This window comes from Thermothelomyces heterothallicus (genome assembly GCF_042370625.1).
Source record: "Thermothelomyces heterothallicus CBS 202.75 unplaced genomic scaffold P884_scaffold_14, whole genome shotgun sequence".
NCBI classification, from domain to species: Eukaryota; Fungi; Ascomycota; class Sordariomycetes; order Sordariales; family Chaetomiaceae; genus Thermothelomyces; species Thermothelomyces heterothallicus.
In genome coordinates this window covers 239829-252080 of record NW_027192575.1, presented here as the reverse complement: position 1 = coordinate 252080, position 12252 = coordinate 239829, and the positions used below count along the sequence as shown (strand labels likewise).

At 53.7% G+C, this 12252-nt stretch overlaps 6 protein-coding genes across 6 annotated transcripts; 2 read left to right on the top strand and 4 right to left on the bottom strand.

The window, feature by feature from the left end:
• Positions 1 to 158: 158 nt before the first annotated feature.
• Positions 159 to 912, bottom strand: P884DRAFT_300450 (uncharacterized protein; the record flags this gene model as incomplete). Its single annotated transcript, XM_069444767.1, has 2 exons — positions 159 to 562; positions 639 to 912. The coding sequence occupies 2 exons, from the start codon at positions 910 to 912 to the stop codon at positions 159 to 161; spliced, it is 678 nt and encodes a 225-aa protein (XP_069296747.1).
• A 786-nt stretch (positions 913 to 1698) lies between these two features.
• On the bottom strand, positions 1699 to 2840 carry P884DRAFT_202449 (uncharacterized protein; the record flags this gene model as incomplete). Its single annotated transcript, XM_069438432.1, has 3 exons — positions 1699 to 1725; positions 2012 to 2490; positions 2570 to 2840. The coding sequence occupies 3 exons, from the start codon at positions 2838 to 2840 to the stop codon at positions 1699 to 1701; spliced, it is 777 nt and encodes a 258-aa protein (XP_069296746.1).
• Positions 2841 to 3722: 882 nt separating this feature from the next.
• On the bottom strand, positions 3723 to 4396 carry P884DRAFT_270406 (uncharacterized protein; the record flags this gene model as incomplete). Its single annotated transcript, XM_069442347.1, has 3 exons — positions 3723 to 3743; positions 3807 to 4219; positions 4309 to 4396. The coding sequence occupies 3 exons, from the start codon at positions 4394 to 4396 to the stop codon at positions 3723 to 3725; spliced, it is 522 nt and encodes a 173-aa protein (XP_069296745.1).
• A 2265-nt stretch (positions 4397 to 6661) lies between these two features.
• Positions 6662 to 8193, bottom strand: P884DRAFT_225453 (kinase-like domain-containing protein). Its single transcript, XM_069439616.1, has 5 exons — positions 8132 to 8193; positions 8004 to 8076; positions 7479 to 7958; positions 6928 to 7427; positions 6662 to 6845 (listed from the first exon to the last, which is right to left on the bottom strand). The coding sequence occupies exons 1-5, from the start codon at positions 8135 to 8137 to the stop codon at positions 6843 to 6845; spliced, it is 1062 nt and encodes a 353-aa protein (XP_069296744.1). The 5' UTR covers positions 8138 to 8193; the 3' UTR covers positions 6662 to 6842.
• Positions 8194 to 8337: 144 nt separating this feature from the next.
• Positions 8338 to 10657, top strand: P884DRAFT_260578 (uncharacterized protein). The gene is made up of 3 exons (XM_069441471.1): positions 8338 to 8509; positions 8583 to 8945; positions 8996 to 10657. Exons 2-3 carry the CDS (start codon positions 8661 to 8663, stop codon positions 10289 to 10291), a joined length of 1581 nt encoding a protein of 526 aa, XP_069296743.1. The 5' UTR covers positions 8338 to 8509; positions 8583 to 8660; the 3' UTR covers positions 10292 to 10657.
• A 442-nt stretch (positions 10658 to 11099) lies between these two features.
• On the top strand, positions 11100 to 11819 carry P884DRAFT_270403 (uncharacterized protein; the record flags this gene model as incomplete). The annotated part of the gene is made up of 2 exons (XM_069442346.1): positions 11100 to 11102; positions 11223 to 11819. The coding sequence occupies 2 exons, from the start codon at positions 11100 to 11102 to the stop codon at positions 11817 to 11819; spliced, it is 600 nt and encodes a 199-aa protein (XP_069296742.1).
• Between the last annotated feature and the right edge of the window lie 433 nt (positions 11820 to 12252).

Below are 12252 nucleotides of genomic sequence, written 5' to 3'. Positions count from 1 at the left end.
TGGATGGTCTGAGATGGTTACGGAGGAGCGGTTGGATAGATGGTAGGGGAGATGGAGATTTTCGGTTCGCTTGGCTTCGGGGCTGACTAATGGCGGGGTGGGAAGTGGGGCGCCAACAGGGCACATGTTGCGCTCGAACGAATCCCTCTTGTTTTCCTTTAGCTCCGTTGGTTAAGCGTAGTGACTCGCCGCTCGAGAGACCACTGATTGCGCCAGGGGAAGTAGCCTTCGATTTGGCTGTAGCCCATCCCGCTGTTGCGCAGGAGAAGGAGGAGCTCGTCCTCCTCGGGGAGCCACCTCTCGGCCCTGCGCCGCGGGGCGCCGCGCCGGGCGTACCGGGGCGCCGGCGGCCGCCTTGCAGCGATGTTGGCCACGAGGTGCTGGATCCGCTGCTGGGCCGCGTAAGGTAGCGTGCTGATGTTGACGTCCTCGGTGGCGCGGATGCGCCGCCGCGCCTGCTGGTTCCCCGCGGCGGCGGCCGCCGCCCCGTCGCGCCGCTCGGGAACCAAGTTGACCGGCGCGCCCGAATGAGGGCCCGAGTCATCATCAAGGATATCGCGATCTGTAATCACTAAACGTTAGCGCCGTCCTCGCCGTCTGGAGGGCAGAATGGGGCAGAAAATTAGGCGCAGACTTACCGTCGAGAGTCAGATGAGGAGTGAGAGTCTGCATATCGCCCTCCCTCTGGGCGAGCCTCACCCGGAGATACTCGCGCTCGAGATCGTACACGTACTCGTGGTTGAAGGGGCATCTGGGCGTGGAGCAGGTCCATTCGTTGTGGTGCTCGCGGCGCAGGGGCAGCTTGTACGTCGCGAAGCCGTTGCAGTTCGCCGGGTCGTCGCAGGTATCGGTCTCGCTCGAGTCGGCGACCACGCCGCAGCCAGGACAGGTTCGACTGAGTCTGAGACACATGATGATTCAGGGGAGAAGACTGGAAATATCAAGGTTGCTGCGTAGGTTTGAAGCAAAGAGGCGGACCAGATGCGAAACTGTTAATGGAAGCGTTGAACGGGGAACGTGTGCAGCACAACAACTGAACTTGAGAAAGTTGAGGCGATTAAACTGGCTAGCTGACTTCCTTCAACCGGACCCGGCCGGGCCACATTTGAATTCGCGCGGGTGAGCCTGAGAAACCGTGTTTTTGCGAAGCCGTCGGCATCATTACGAACAGGGGCACAGACTCGGTCGGGGGTACGAGTCTACTCAGTGTGAAAACTATAAAGTTTAACTATCTTTTCTTTATCTCCGAACCATACATGAAAGAAAAAGACTGCGTCCGAGTCCTGGGTATAATCAATAATAGAACAGAACTAGATTCTCAAGATGTAAAAAGATCTCCGAAAAAGGAAAAAGGGGGGGGGTGGGCAGCGGCCTCACGGTTGTCATGGTTGCTTTGAGTCCTGAAAAGACACCCGAAGGTAGAGGAGTGGCAGAGCATCAACACACCGCTTGGGAATTCGAACTAACAAGAGATCTAGGATATAGATAGTGACTTCATATAGTCCTGATCATGAATGATCAAGAATGGGCCGTATGAATCATGTTTCCGTGACGAAGATAGTGAGAACACACTCGGATAATTAGTCTAGTTGACTCATCGCCCATGATATCAGATTGTTGTTCTCCTAATTAGATCTTACATATACTCTCGCAATGTCAGGTTTGTAACCACCTCCTTCGGAGTAATCCGTAGTAATATTATTTGATGTACTCTACCACCCGCAGCTGCCAGCGAGGGCAGTCCAATGTCATACAACGTAATTATTCCTTCGCTTATTTTTGAGCAGCTCGGCGTCCCTTTAATATCACCAGACGGGTTGCACATGCATTGTGGGTGTGTCGAACCAAGTAGTGCTGCCATGGAGAAGAACAGGTTTGGAGATTATTAATTAGCTCTTCTAATTTAATGCCCACGAGGAAAGGGAAGGAAGAAGACGGCAGAAGATGAAAGGAGAAAAAAAAAAAACCATTCAACACATCTTTAGTGATTGGGACACGAGCTAATACTGACCTCGGCAATGTGACGGTACGACACCTTGTGAGCGCGGAGGATTTCCAGGAGCTCCTCTTCTTCCTCGAACCACTTCGACTTCTCCAGATGGGCGTCCGCATGGCGCGCGATTCTTGAAAGCAGTTCGCCGATGCGGTCTCTCGACGGGCGGTCAAGGCCGACGGGCATGCGACTGCCTCGGTGTCGTGGCCGGGCGGTGCCAAGGTTGTCTCGCCGAACCCCCTTTGCTCCATGGTGAAGGGTACCGAGCCCTCGGCCCAGGGGACGTGTCGTTGGATCCGCGGGTTCGGTCTTGACAGGGTAACTGCCACCCTTAATGTCATTATGACGCCTCTTCATACACGGTTTCGCAGACGGATAACAAATTGAAGGGCCAGGCAGGAGGTTGTTGGCAAGGCCCCCGGACGCCGGATTGGCAGGTTTTGTGTCCGCGTCTGCCTCGGAGTCCTCCATCGCCTCGTCTCTCTCGTCATCCGTGTCTTTGAAAGAGTTAATTAGTCTTTGGGGCGAGGAACGAGCAAAAGGCGGAATGGTGAGTGATCGTTCACTCTGACATACCGTACAGTTCGTCGTCGGCGTCGCTGCTCGTGTCGTTCCGAGCCTGATTCGATCGAATCTGCTTTATCTCCTTGGCATCGCGCTCCTGGCTATCCCTGCTGTAACCGCAGTCCGGAGTCGTGCAGTACCAGCCGGGATGGAAGTGCTGGGACTGCATGAGCCGCTCGACGAGAGCGCGGTCCCAGCATCTGGGACCATGCAACCGCATCGTGGTCGTCTGGCCCGAAGGAGCTCGGCAGGAAGGACAGAGAAAGACGATTCGGATGCACATGGTAGAAAACAAGAAGATCACGGATGATGGATGATGGATAATTATGATGATGATTGATGGTAGTGGTGGTGGTTCTGGTGGCGGTTGTGGTGGTGGTGGATGATGAGTTCAATGAGAGAGTCTTTGGGGCAGAGACAAGCGATGTAAGGAGTTGGGAGGTTGATGCCAGTCAGTCTTCGAAACTCAGTTTCTCACAAGAACTAGAGACTGAACAGACCGCGGAAAAGAAACGATGAGCAACGCGGTGATAGAACACGCGTCGAGATGGGATGGAAAAACAATCTCCATTCGGTGTCACACCCGGGCGCAGTTTCTTCGCGGCCGCGTCGTAACTTCTCCCTCTAGTAAACTAATGGGCGACCCCATGATAATTAATTAATCACTCCTTCGAATCGTAATAGACATCAAGATCGAGGCTGTGCTCAACCCTCGTCTTGTTCGACCCAACAAAAGTCTCGATCATGCCACGGCGGCACCAGCTCTATAGGTTGGTTACCTTCTGATGGAGGTCTGGTTGTAGTAGTCAAAATAGTTCAAAAGATCGATGTCCTCTATCAACGTTTGCTGGCCCTGTGGTTCTGTATAAGAAGTAGATGGGCACAAAGAACCCACCGTTTGCAGGCATCCACAGGGCTTATCTAATCTAACCTTACATGATGAACCTGTCCACGGACACGTACTGCATCACCTTCCCTCTCAATTTCCATCTTGTCCAGGCGATCAACGGCACCGCCCTTTCGTGGATCCCAATGTCTTCGGAGAGGAAGAGGGTCTTCAGGCCATCTTTTCTTGTTGTGACTGGCGATTCTTGAGCCATACAAACCGGGAGCGGCACGCACCGACAGAATGACGAGGCAGGTACGACTGAAACGCGTAATCGGATTATTTGAAAGTTTGGATCAGCTGCTGTTGCTTCTAGTAGATCAAGGCTTAATGGTTGAATTGTTGGAGGAAAGATGCACTTACGGCGACGCGGTGGTAGGACAACTCGCTTTCCCGGAGAATCCGCAGGAGCTCCTCCTCTTCGGGGTACCACTTTTTGGTCTTGTCGTTAGTCTCATACGAGGCGATCACGTCGCGGAGCTCTCGGACTCGTGCCGCTGTCTTGGGCCTGAAGTGGGAATCGGTAGAGTCCGTGTCGACGGCGGGCAGGGCCGCTTCGTCGGGGATGGCTGCCACCAGCTCTTGTGTGGGCAGTTGGGGTGACGATGATGGCTGCGATCGGGGTGATGGCTGCGGCGAAGGGACCCGCGATAGGGGTGCGGCATTGTCCCTTACAGTGTTACATGTCACAGACGCGTCGCAGGTCGCATTGGCCTCGCCATCTGAGACCTCTCCCTGGTTCTCTTCTTCCGCCGCGTGCCCAAGGGGCGCTGAAGCTTCAACTGGTTTGTTATGGCCGTCTAAACGGATCTTGCATGGTCAGTGACTCACATCTTCTGATCACACCTGTATTGCCCGGGCTCACCGTTGCTGTCCTCGGTCGCCACTTCGGCGCGAAGTGCTCTGCCCGCCCGGTTTGCCAGAAGAATAGCATTTTCCTCGGCCTCGGCCATGCTTTGGCTTTTCTTGCTGTAGGCGCATTCTTCGGTGCTACAAAACCAATTCTCGAAATGTGTTGCTTTCATGTACCGTTCCAGCTCGACAACATCGAGACAGATGCTCCCGTCATGGGCGCGTACGATGGCCGACTTGCCGCAGGGAGCCCTGCAAAAAGGGCAAATGTACCGGATGAATATGCACATCCTCTTGTTACTGTAATTAAGGCGCAGTTGGGATGTCCTACAACACTCGGCATTTAATATCGCAGATGGAGGGGCAAAGTGAAGCGAAATCGAATTGTTGGCTGTGGAAAGCGATGGAGGTCACGCGTGGGAGTCGAAAAGCAGCATGAGGGAGAAGAACGGGCTCTAGGACATGGGAAAACGGCACTGAGGTGTGTGAACCCGGCACTCAGGTGCGCAAACTTGTGCATGTTCAGACCGAACAATGAACTGGTTCACGCTTCACAAGCTGAATTGGCAACCGTACCTACGTACTGCTCTGTTCAATACCATCAACAGGTCATCACCATGGCGTATAGGAGCACCATACTCCTTCGACAAAACGCGGTCGATACAAAACGTTATAGTATTATAGTAATGACGTGGATGACCAGTAGAGTGTTGTGTAATTAATATTTAAACGTTATTTGGAGTGTAAGCACCCCAGAGCCTACCCATGCTGCATGCCGCTCTTGGTCAATTCCTCCGCTGTCCACAAGGGTGCAGTAGCCAGTCGACGCCGAGAAAGTACGGGTTCCACAAGAGGATACCCCCCCCCCCCCCTTGGCGGTGCTAGGACTAATATCATATAATTATATAGAGTGTGTTGAGTTTGCCGATATAGCATTCAAGAAATTCGAACAAGCTAGTAGATACCGCTAATGGCGGTGCGGATAGACACGGTTAAGTCTCAGTACCCTTCCTGTCCTGAATTGGGTTATTTCTACATCATGTTTGTCTTGGTGCCCTCGGGCAGAGGAAGAGGACAGGAAGTGTCCGGGGTCCGGAACTGCGGTAATACACCTTCAGCCACCGCGCAATCCCCGTTGGCACTTGAATCGTCACGACTGAGTTTACCTCGACGGTGTAGTCCCAGATTCGTATATATTCACTGTAACCTTTCGTCGTCGACTTTCCGCTTGTCCCGTACGAAGCGGAGAGACCAGCGGGTGTGCGATCTCGAAAGCGCTTGGGAAGAGACGAGCTGCCTGATGGAGTCGGTGCTGCTCTTTGAGCCAATATGTGGCTATCACGACTGCAAAAGCCGTAGCATCGACTCGAGCAATGATCACGGTAAAAACGACACGAGAACAGATCGGTGGGCCGCGTTCTGCGATCTGGTACGGCACATGTCCTTCGATCGCTTGATATGTTTCTTTGACGGTGGTAAAGAGTGCGTTGGGAGGCAATCTGAACTTGCACCACGGCCAACGCCATTCGCTGTCGACGGGATAATTCGGATGGGGCAAATGTCCATTCATATTTGCTGTGGATACCACAGGTGCTCGAGATCGCCGTACAGCAATGACTGGTGCTGATGGGTGGCGGTCTGGCCGGAAATCCAAGTCTTATGAGCGTTCGACACACTGGCCATCGCAACCTTAACCGTAGTGACAGACATGCACCTCGGAAACAAAAGGGTTGATTGACATTCGTTCACTGTACTGAACGCAGTTTTGATTACTCGCCTGGCGCATGATCCAGCGTCGTCCGCTTGCCGCGAGATGACCGGCTTCTGTTGTCACCTTGCTTCGGGAAATAAGGTACTGTGAAATTATTTCCGCTCCGGCTCGCCTTTTGACGCAAGCGCCGACGATCGTATAACTAACTAATTAGGCTGCCCAGCGAAATCCTGTCTGCTGGGTCTCGTTCGACCATCAATTTCACCAACGCCTCGAGCTCAGAAGAAGAACCATCCAGCAAGTTTGACGCCTGTTGGACGATTTCTTGCCACTCGCTCATTGCTCTCGCAGCCTCCGATCTGGGTTTCAGCACGTCAAGCCTTGTAAGCAGAAACGCCTAGCTAAGGCACATATCGTCAAAGCCCAAGACAATTATAATGTATAGTATATATATATTATAATATAAGATGCCTAGTAGCGCTATATTGCTGTTTCTTTAAGGCTAGGGACACTTTTAACTACATAGACATATCTAATGCTATAGGGAGCTAGTAATCAGACTTTTGCTCGTTGCCAACCTTCGCTACCATTACGACAGTCCTATTTTTGTTTGAATTAGCTTACTCTTCTAGATATTTATCTACGGTTTAAAGGCGGCACTAAGGGGTACTTAACGACTATAGCTCTAGTGTAGACTATAGTTTTCGGCTAAGCTCGGGAGAGTATAGACTTTTCCGGCTAAGTATGCTACCCCGTGTCCCCATACAAAGAGACAGATTTATTTACCAACAGCTACGAAAAAGGGATGCTCACCGAGCAAGACGCATTGATACCGATCACTAATAGGACGTCGGGTCACCAAAATCGTAAATGATCGAGTCAGCACGTTTCAAACCATCATCTACACAACGTATCTCCTACCACTCGCGCTCTCGTGCTAGCCCGGCCCTTACGGCGCAGGCCTTTTATCGGCCTCTTGGGATTTGGAGTTCCCTGACCTCTCTGCCGTAGGTTTTTCCTATGTCTCTTCGGTTTTCGCGCCAGTCTCTTCGGCTCCTGTATCGAAGGTACCGTCGGACTAACTTTGCTCTGCATCTCGTCGAACATCTTTTTTGTCCAGTCGAAGACATTGTCGTGCTTGAACCCCTTGGCGTGGAACAGATGACGGAAAAGCCCCCGAAGGTATGAATAGTCGGGCCTGTCGTGGAAACCTAGGGACCGGGTATAGTCGATGTACGTGGCGAATTCTCTGGGGAGAAAGCCGTCACAGAGCGCTTCGCCCGATAGGCTCTCCTTCTTCTCCTTGATCTTTTTCTCCTTCTCGTCCGCTGCGGCCTTCAGGCCCTGCCATGGCAAAGAGCCGCGGGCGAAATACACGAAGACGTATCCAAGGGACTCTAGGTCGTCCCCCCAAGACTGTTCTTCCCCGCGACTTAGCAAACAATCAGATGGGATTGCAATTGGGCACCTACGGCGGCCGTTGTGGTTGTTGATGCTCGCGTACCGTGTGGTACCGCCTAGCGGGAGACCCTCCGCATTCTTGTGACGCTCAACATCGGAGAACTCCTTGGCGAGGCCGAAATCAATAGTATAGAGGGTGTTTCCCTGCTTGCCGATCCCCATCAGGAAGTTATCCGGCTTGATGTCGCGATGGAGGAACCCCTTCGAGTGGATATATTGGATTCGGGAGATGGCCTGGTCGGCGATGAGGAGGATGGTCTTGAGCGAAAATTTTCGGCCGCAATAGTTAAACAAATGCTCGAGCGACGGACCAAGGAGGTCATAGATAAGCGCGTAGTAATCGCATTCCTGCCCGAACCACCGTACTTGTGGGATACCGACCGCCCCGGATAGCGCCTCGTATGTCTCCTTCTCGCTTTGGAGCACCTCGGGGTTATCTCGAACGTGTGTAAGCTTTATAGCGACCTCCTCGCCCAATTCGAGATCGGTTCCTAGCAGGTCAGCGACAGTCGGAGTAGCGAGGGACAGCGGCATACCAGAATAGACGAGGCCAAAGCCTCCTGCGCCGATCCTGCGGTCAACACGGTACCTGTCGCCGATAAGAATGTCCTGGAGGGTATGTGAGCAGTCTCTACCGTATAGTAGAGCAGTGGGAGACTTATACCTTCATTGTGAAATGGCAGCTGAAGCAGCGAAGTGAAGGAAGCTGCTCGAGGCCATATGCCACCCTCGCATCAGCACGAAGTGCGCCATGGGTAAAAGCGGCGAGACGCGGAAGAAGGCCCACCCCGCTAGAGCAGACGCGAATTCCCCGTACTACTCCCCGCCCAATTGCCCAATTCTCATCTTTTGCTCTACAAACACAGACCAAGCGGATACATACCTGGTGCCCTCCGTATATGGTTGTTTCGGCTTCGACCCGAGCTGTCTTCAGTCGATTACCCCGCACCCTACGCCGTATCCCTGCTACACAGCGGCTAATGGTTAGCTACTTAATGCCTTCCCCAAGTGCGACATGCTCGAATGAGTTACGCGTTATCCCGTAGGCAGCAACGCGTTTCGGCCCCATCATTCTACTACCACGCACACTAACCCGACATGTCCTGTAATACCAGCTCAGTGATAGCCCTCGAACGTGACCTGAATATCCCCACGGATTCTCCCTCGATAAGAACTTCCTATAGTGGCTGCTTATGGCAAGAGCACAACCTCGGAAGAGAGCCCGCGCAGACGACCTCTCGCAAGTGCACTGTCCGAACAAGAAGATCAAGTCGAGAGACAGGCTTCACGGGTCGTCGAACTTCTCGCCGGAATTCTGGGACAACCTGTCCAAGGTCTGGCTCACCCCGCGCGCTCTGCGAGAACTCGACCGGCGGAACAGCACTCAGGGCCCAGAACCCGCGATGCCTGCAGTGTATACCACCGATCTTGCCCGGTTTGCGAGACACGGCGGCCCAGATCTTCGCCGTCTTTGGGGGGTACGTCTATATTATGCTGATCCGTAATTGACGTTAGCTAAGTGCTTTAGTATCCCGAATCGAAGAGCGCCATACGTACCATGTCTTCACGCCGTTCTATAGCATTATCCATCCAGCGAACAAAGTCGACAAAGTCTACAAAAGCAACAGATGTGTCTTCGAGAACCAAGCCATCATCAGCGTACGACAAGAACTTCGAGCAGCACCTTAATGACAACAATGTCTATCTACACGGTCGGAAGTCGAAGCCGAATAATAAAGTAGACCTGTACAAGTCAAGACCATCGCTTTCACCATCGAAGTTCTCCGATAGCGCATTTGAACACTTCCAGGATGAACACGATCATCTATGTTCCAAAGGAGATGTTATACGCAGAATAATTCCGGTCATAAGTGGCAGCGCGAATATTCACAATAGTGGGGAAGTGCTTTTCAACAATCTGGAATCGATCACTGACGGCACTACGGGTGACGTCAAACCCGACTTCTATGATGGGGCTCATTTTGGTGACATCGATGCAGCGGTGAGAAATGACCTGAATAGTCTAATAATACCTTCAAAGACGAACGCAGCTAGGCGCCCGGCAGCGCCGAATTTCTTTCTCGAGGCTAAAGCCCCATGGGGGGGCGCGGACGTCGCCAAACGGCAAGCGGGCCTTGACGGAGCCATCGGCGCCCGCGCGATGCACGCCCTGCAGAACTACGGCGAGGAGGAGCCCGCCTTTGACGGCAATGCGTATACCTACAGCTCGACCTACCACGCCGGCACGGGCACGCTCAAGCTATACGCGCACCACGTCACGCCGCCGACCGCGCCGGGCGGGCGGCCCGAGTACCACATGACTCAGGTTGATGGCTGGGATTTGACGGGAAACATCGACTCTTTTCGGCGAGGAGCGACCGCCTTCCGGAATGCGAGAGACTTTGCGAAAGAGCACCGCGACAGGTTCATCCAGGCAGCTAATGCAAGAGCACACCAAACCGACACGGAGGCGCCGTCTGAAGCAGAAATCACAGTCGCTGTGACAGAGCAGTATAAAGACTCCACTGCTGGCGAATTCGTGGATTGTGAGGACTATGTCGAATCACAAGCTGTCGGCACCGAGAACTACGCTACATCCCAGGACGTCGGCGAGGGGCTGACTCTTCCCGAGTACCTTCACGAAGAGGAGGAAGAACCCAGCCAGCAGTCTACGTCGCTTGGTGCTGAACCGGCCATGAACTTTGCTACAAGCTTTACGTCGAGCTTTACCGTACAGAGCCAAACCAGTTCGAAGCGGAACAGAGCTTCTAACAGTCCCCCGTCGAATTCCCGGCCGCGCAAGAAGCACGACCCGGCCAAGTAGGACTCGGCCAAGAAGCGGGCACGCCGTAGTGCGCCTTGACGAGCGGCTGGGTCTTCCGCGCAGGGCTCGATATCTTCAGGATCTACTATACCTCTGCCGGCTTCAGCTGAGCGATACTGGTCCTGGAGTGACGAGTATAAAATGTGGTACCATTGGAGCGAGGATGGGAGTTGTATTTGGGATAACGGGGAGCAGTATTGGCGTCAAGGGCTTGTTGTTGTCCACGGGCTCGGATGGGCGTTCCCGGTGTAGTTTACTGTTGTTGCTTTCCCGTATGGCATCTCGGTGAACGTTTGCATTGGCTTTTTCGCATTCATCAGTACCCTAGTCTATGCGATGCGCTGTGGTAGGCAACCTACAGAGAAGCGCTCTACCATGAAACCGCTCGGTCTGTAACGCCTCCCATTGCTAGCCATATCCGTGAATCACACTAACATTTGTTCCGAGAAGGCTAAGGTAGTTATGTTACTTGGCCGGCTGGCAACCCCTATCTTCTCTCTCTCATACCTGACTGTCGCCATCCGCTTGTCCACGCCCCTAATAGCAGCTTCCAGAGACCGGAAATTTGATACGAAATATGACACCACCTTAGCCAGGCTGAATTCCCGCTCCGGAATCTTTACGGCGAACTCTTCTACAAGCAGGCCGGCAGCCTCGTAGTCATTATAAGCAAAACGGAAGAGCCCTGCTATCATTTTCTTGTCGACGTTCTTTCCTTCATTGTCCTGCCTGAAGACCGACACCGGACTAAATCTCTACTTTGGGCAACAAGTCAGAAAAGCCGTTCAGATTCCCTGTGTATGGAGCCATGGTAAGTAATACTGATACCTCTTCTGACTCCGTCCCGGCTCTGCCATCCGTATCTCATCAAAGGCCCCGAGAGCCAGGTACGGAATACACGCCGATTCTGGCGTACGTTAGCAGATCACAGCTCGCCGCACGCCGCAAGAATCAGCTGCTCCCTGCGAATGCCGACCGCGACCCCTACATCATCGCGATCCTGCTCGCCATGGCACAAGCCCACTTTTACGATGAGCCGGTATCGAGAGCTCCGTCCCGCGGCGGCCGACAGTTCAATTGCACACCTGCCCCGTTCCGCGATATCACGCTGCAGGTCATCACCCACGACGACCATGGCGACGCCGCGAAATTTGTTGTCTGCACCGCTAGAGTGACGGCGACCTTCCTAACGCGTTTCATGATGCCGCACAAAAGGCCAAGCTCACGAGACGGCAGCACCGGCATGGATATTTCATATACACCAGTCCGCGTCTGGCCTCTTCTTGGCCTGAAAGAGCGGCTTGAAAGGGCTCTGGGCCGGGGCATTACGGGCCATCCGGTGCACGATGACGCCGATCACATCGGCTTCTGGGACCCTTTGGTGGAGCCTCAGCCGGCCCGCAAGCGGAGATGCCCGGACGACCGCACGGTACCGAGTGCCGCTAAGAAGCGGAGGACGGCAGGGAATCACGGTGGTGGTGGAGCGGTACGACAGGGGACGGTCGTCTGGCAGACCTTGCTCAGGTAGTAGCGGCCAAAACGAGATCCTTGGAGACAACGATGATCAATCTTCCTTCTATCATAATTGAACTGTCCGACCCAGCCGACTTGTCCCTGTCCAGAAGGATTCTCAACAATGCTCGCCTGTGGGCTATCGGCGTTGTGGTCCCTACCCCGGCTGTCTGGAGCACTCATTCTCCGGCCCTACTCCCCCGCCTCGGTCCTACCCGGTCCGTAACCCCACCCACTAATTGCAACTGCACCGGTCTGGCCGACCGGTGCTGTAGTTCCGGGGTAGGAAGCTAACCGATGAGTATCACCTGCATTTCTCGCTCATCCTTTTTCCTACAACAGAACACGACCACAGACCTCACCCTCTCCCTTGCTACCCTCCACAACGCTGGGCTAAGCACCTTGTTGGCCAGCCCAGTTGGCCGAGGACAACGGTGTAGATAGATCTC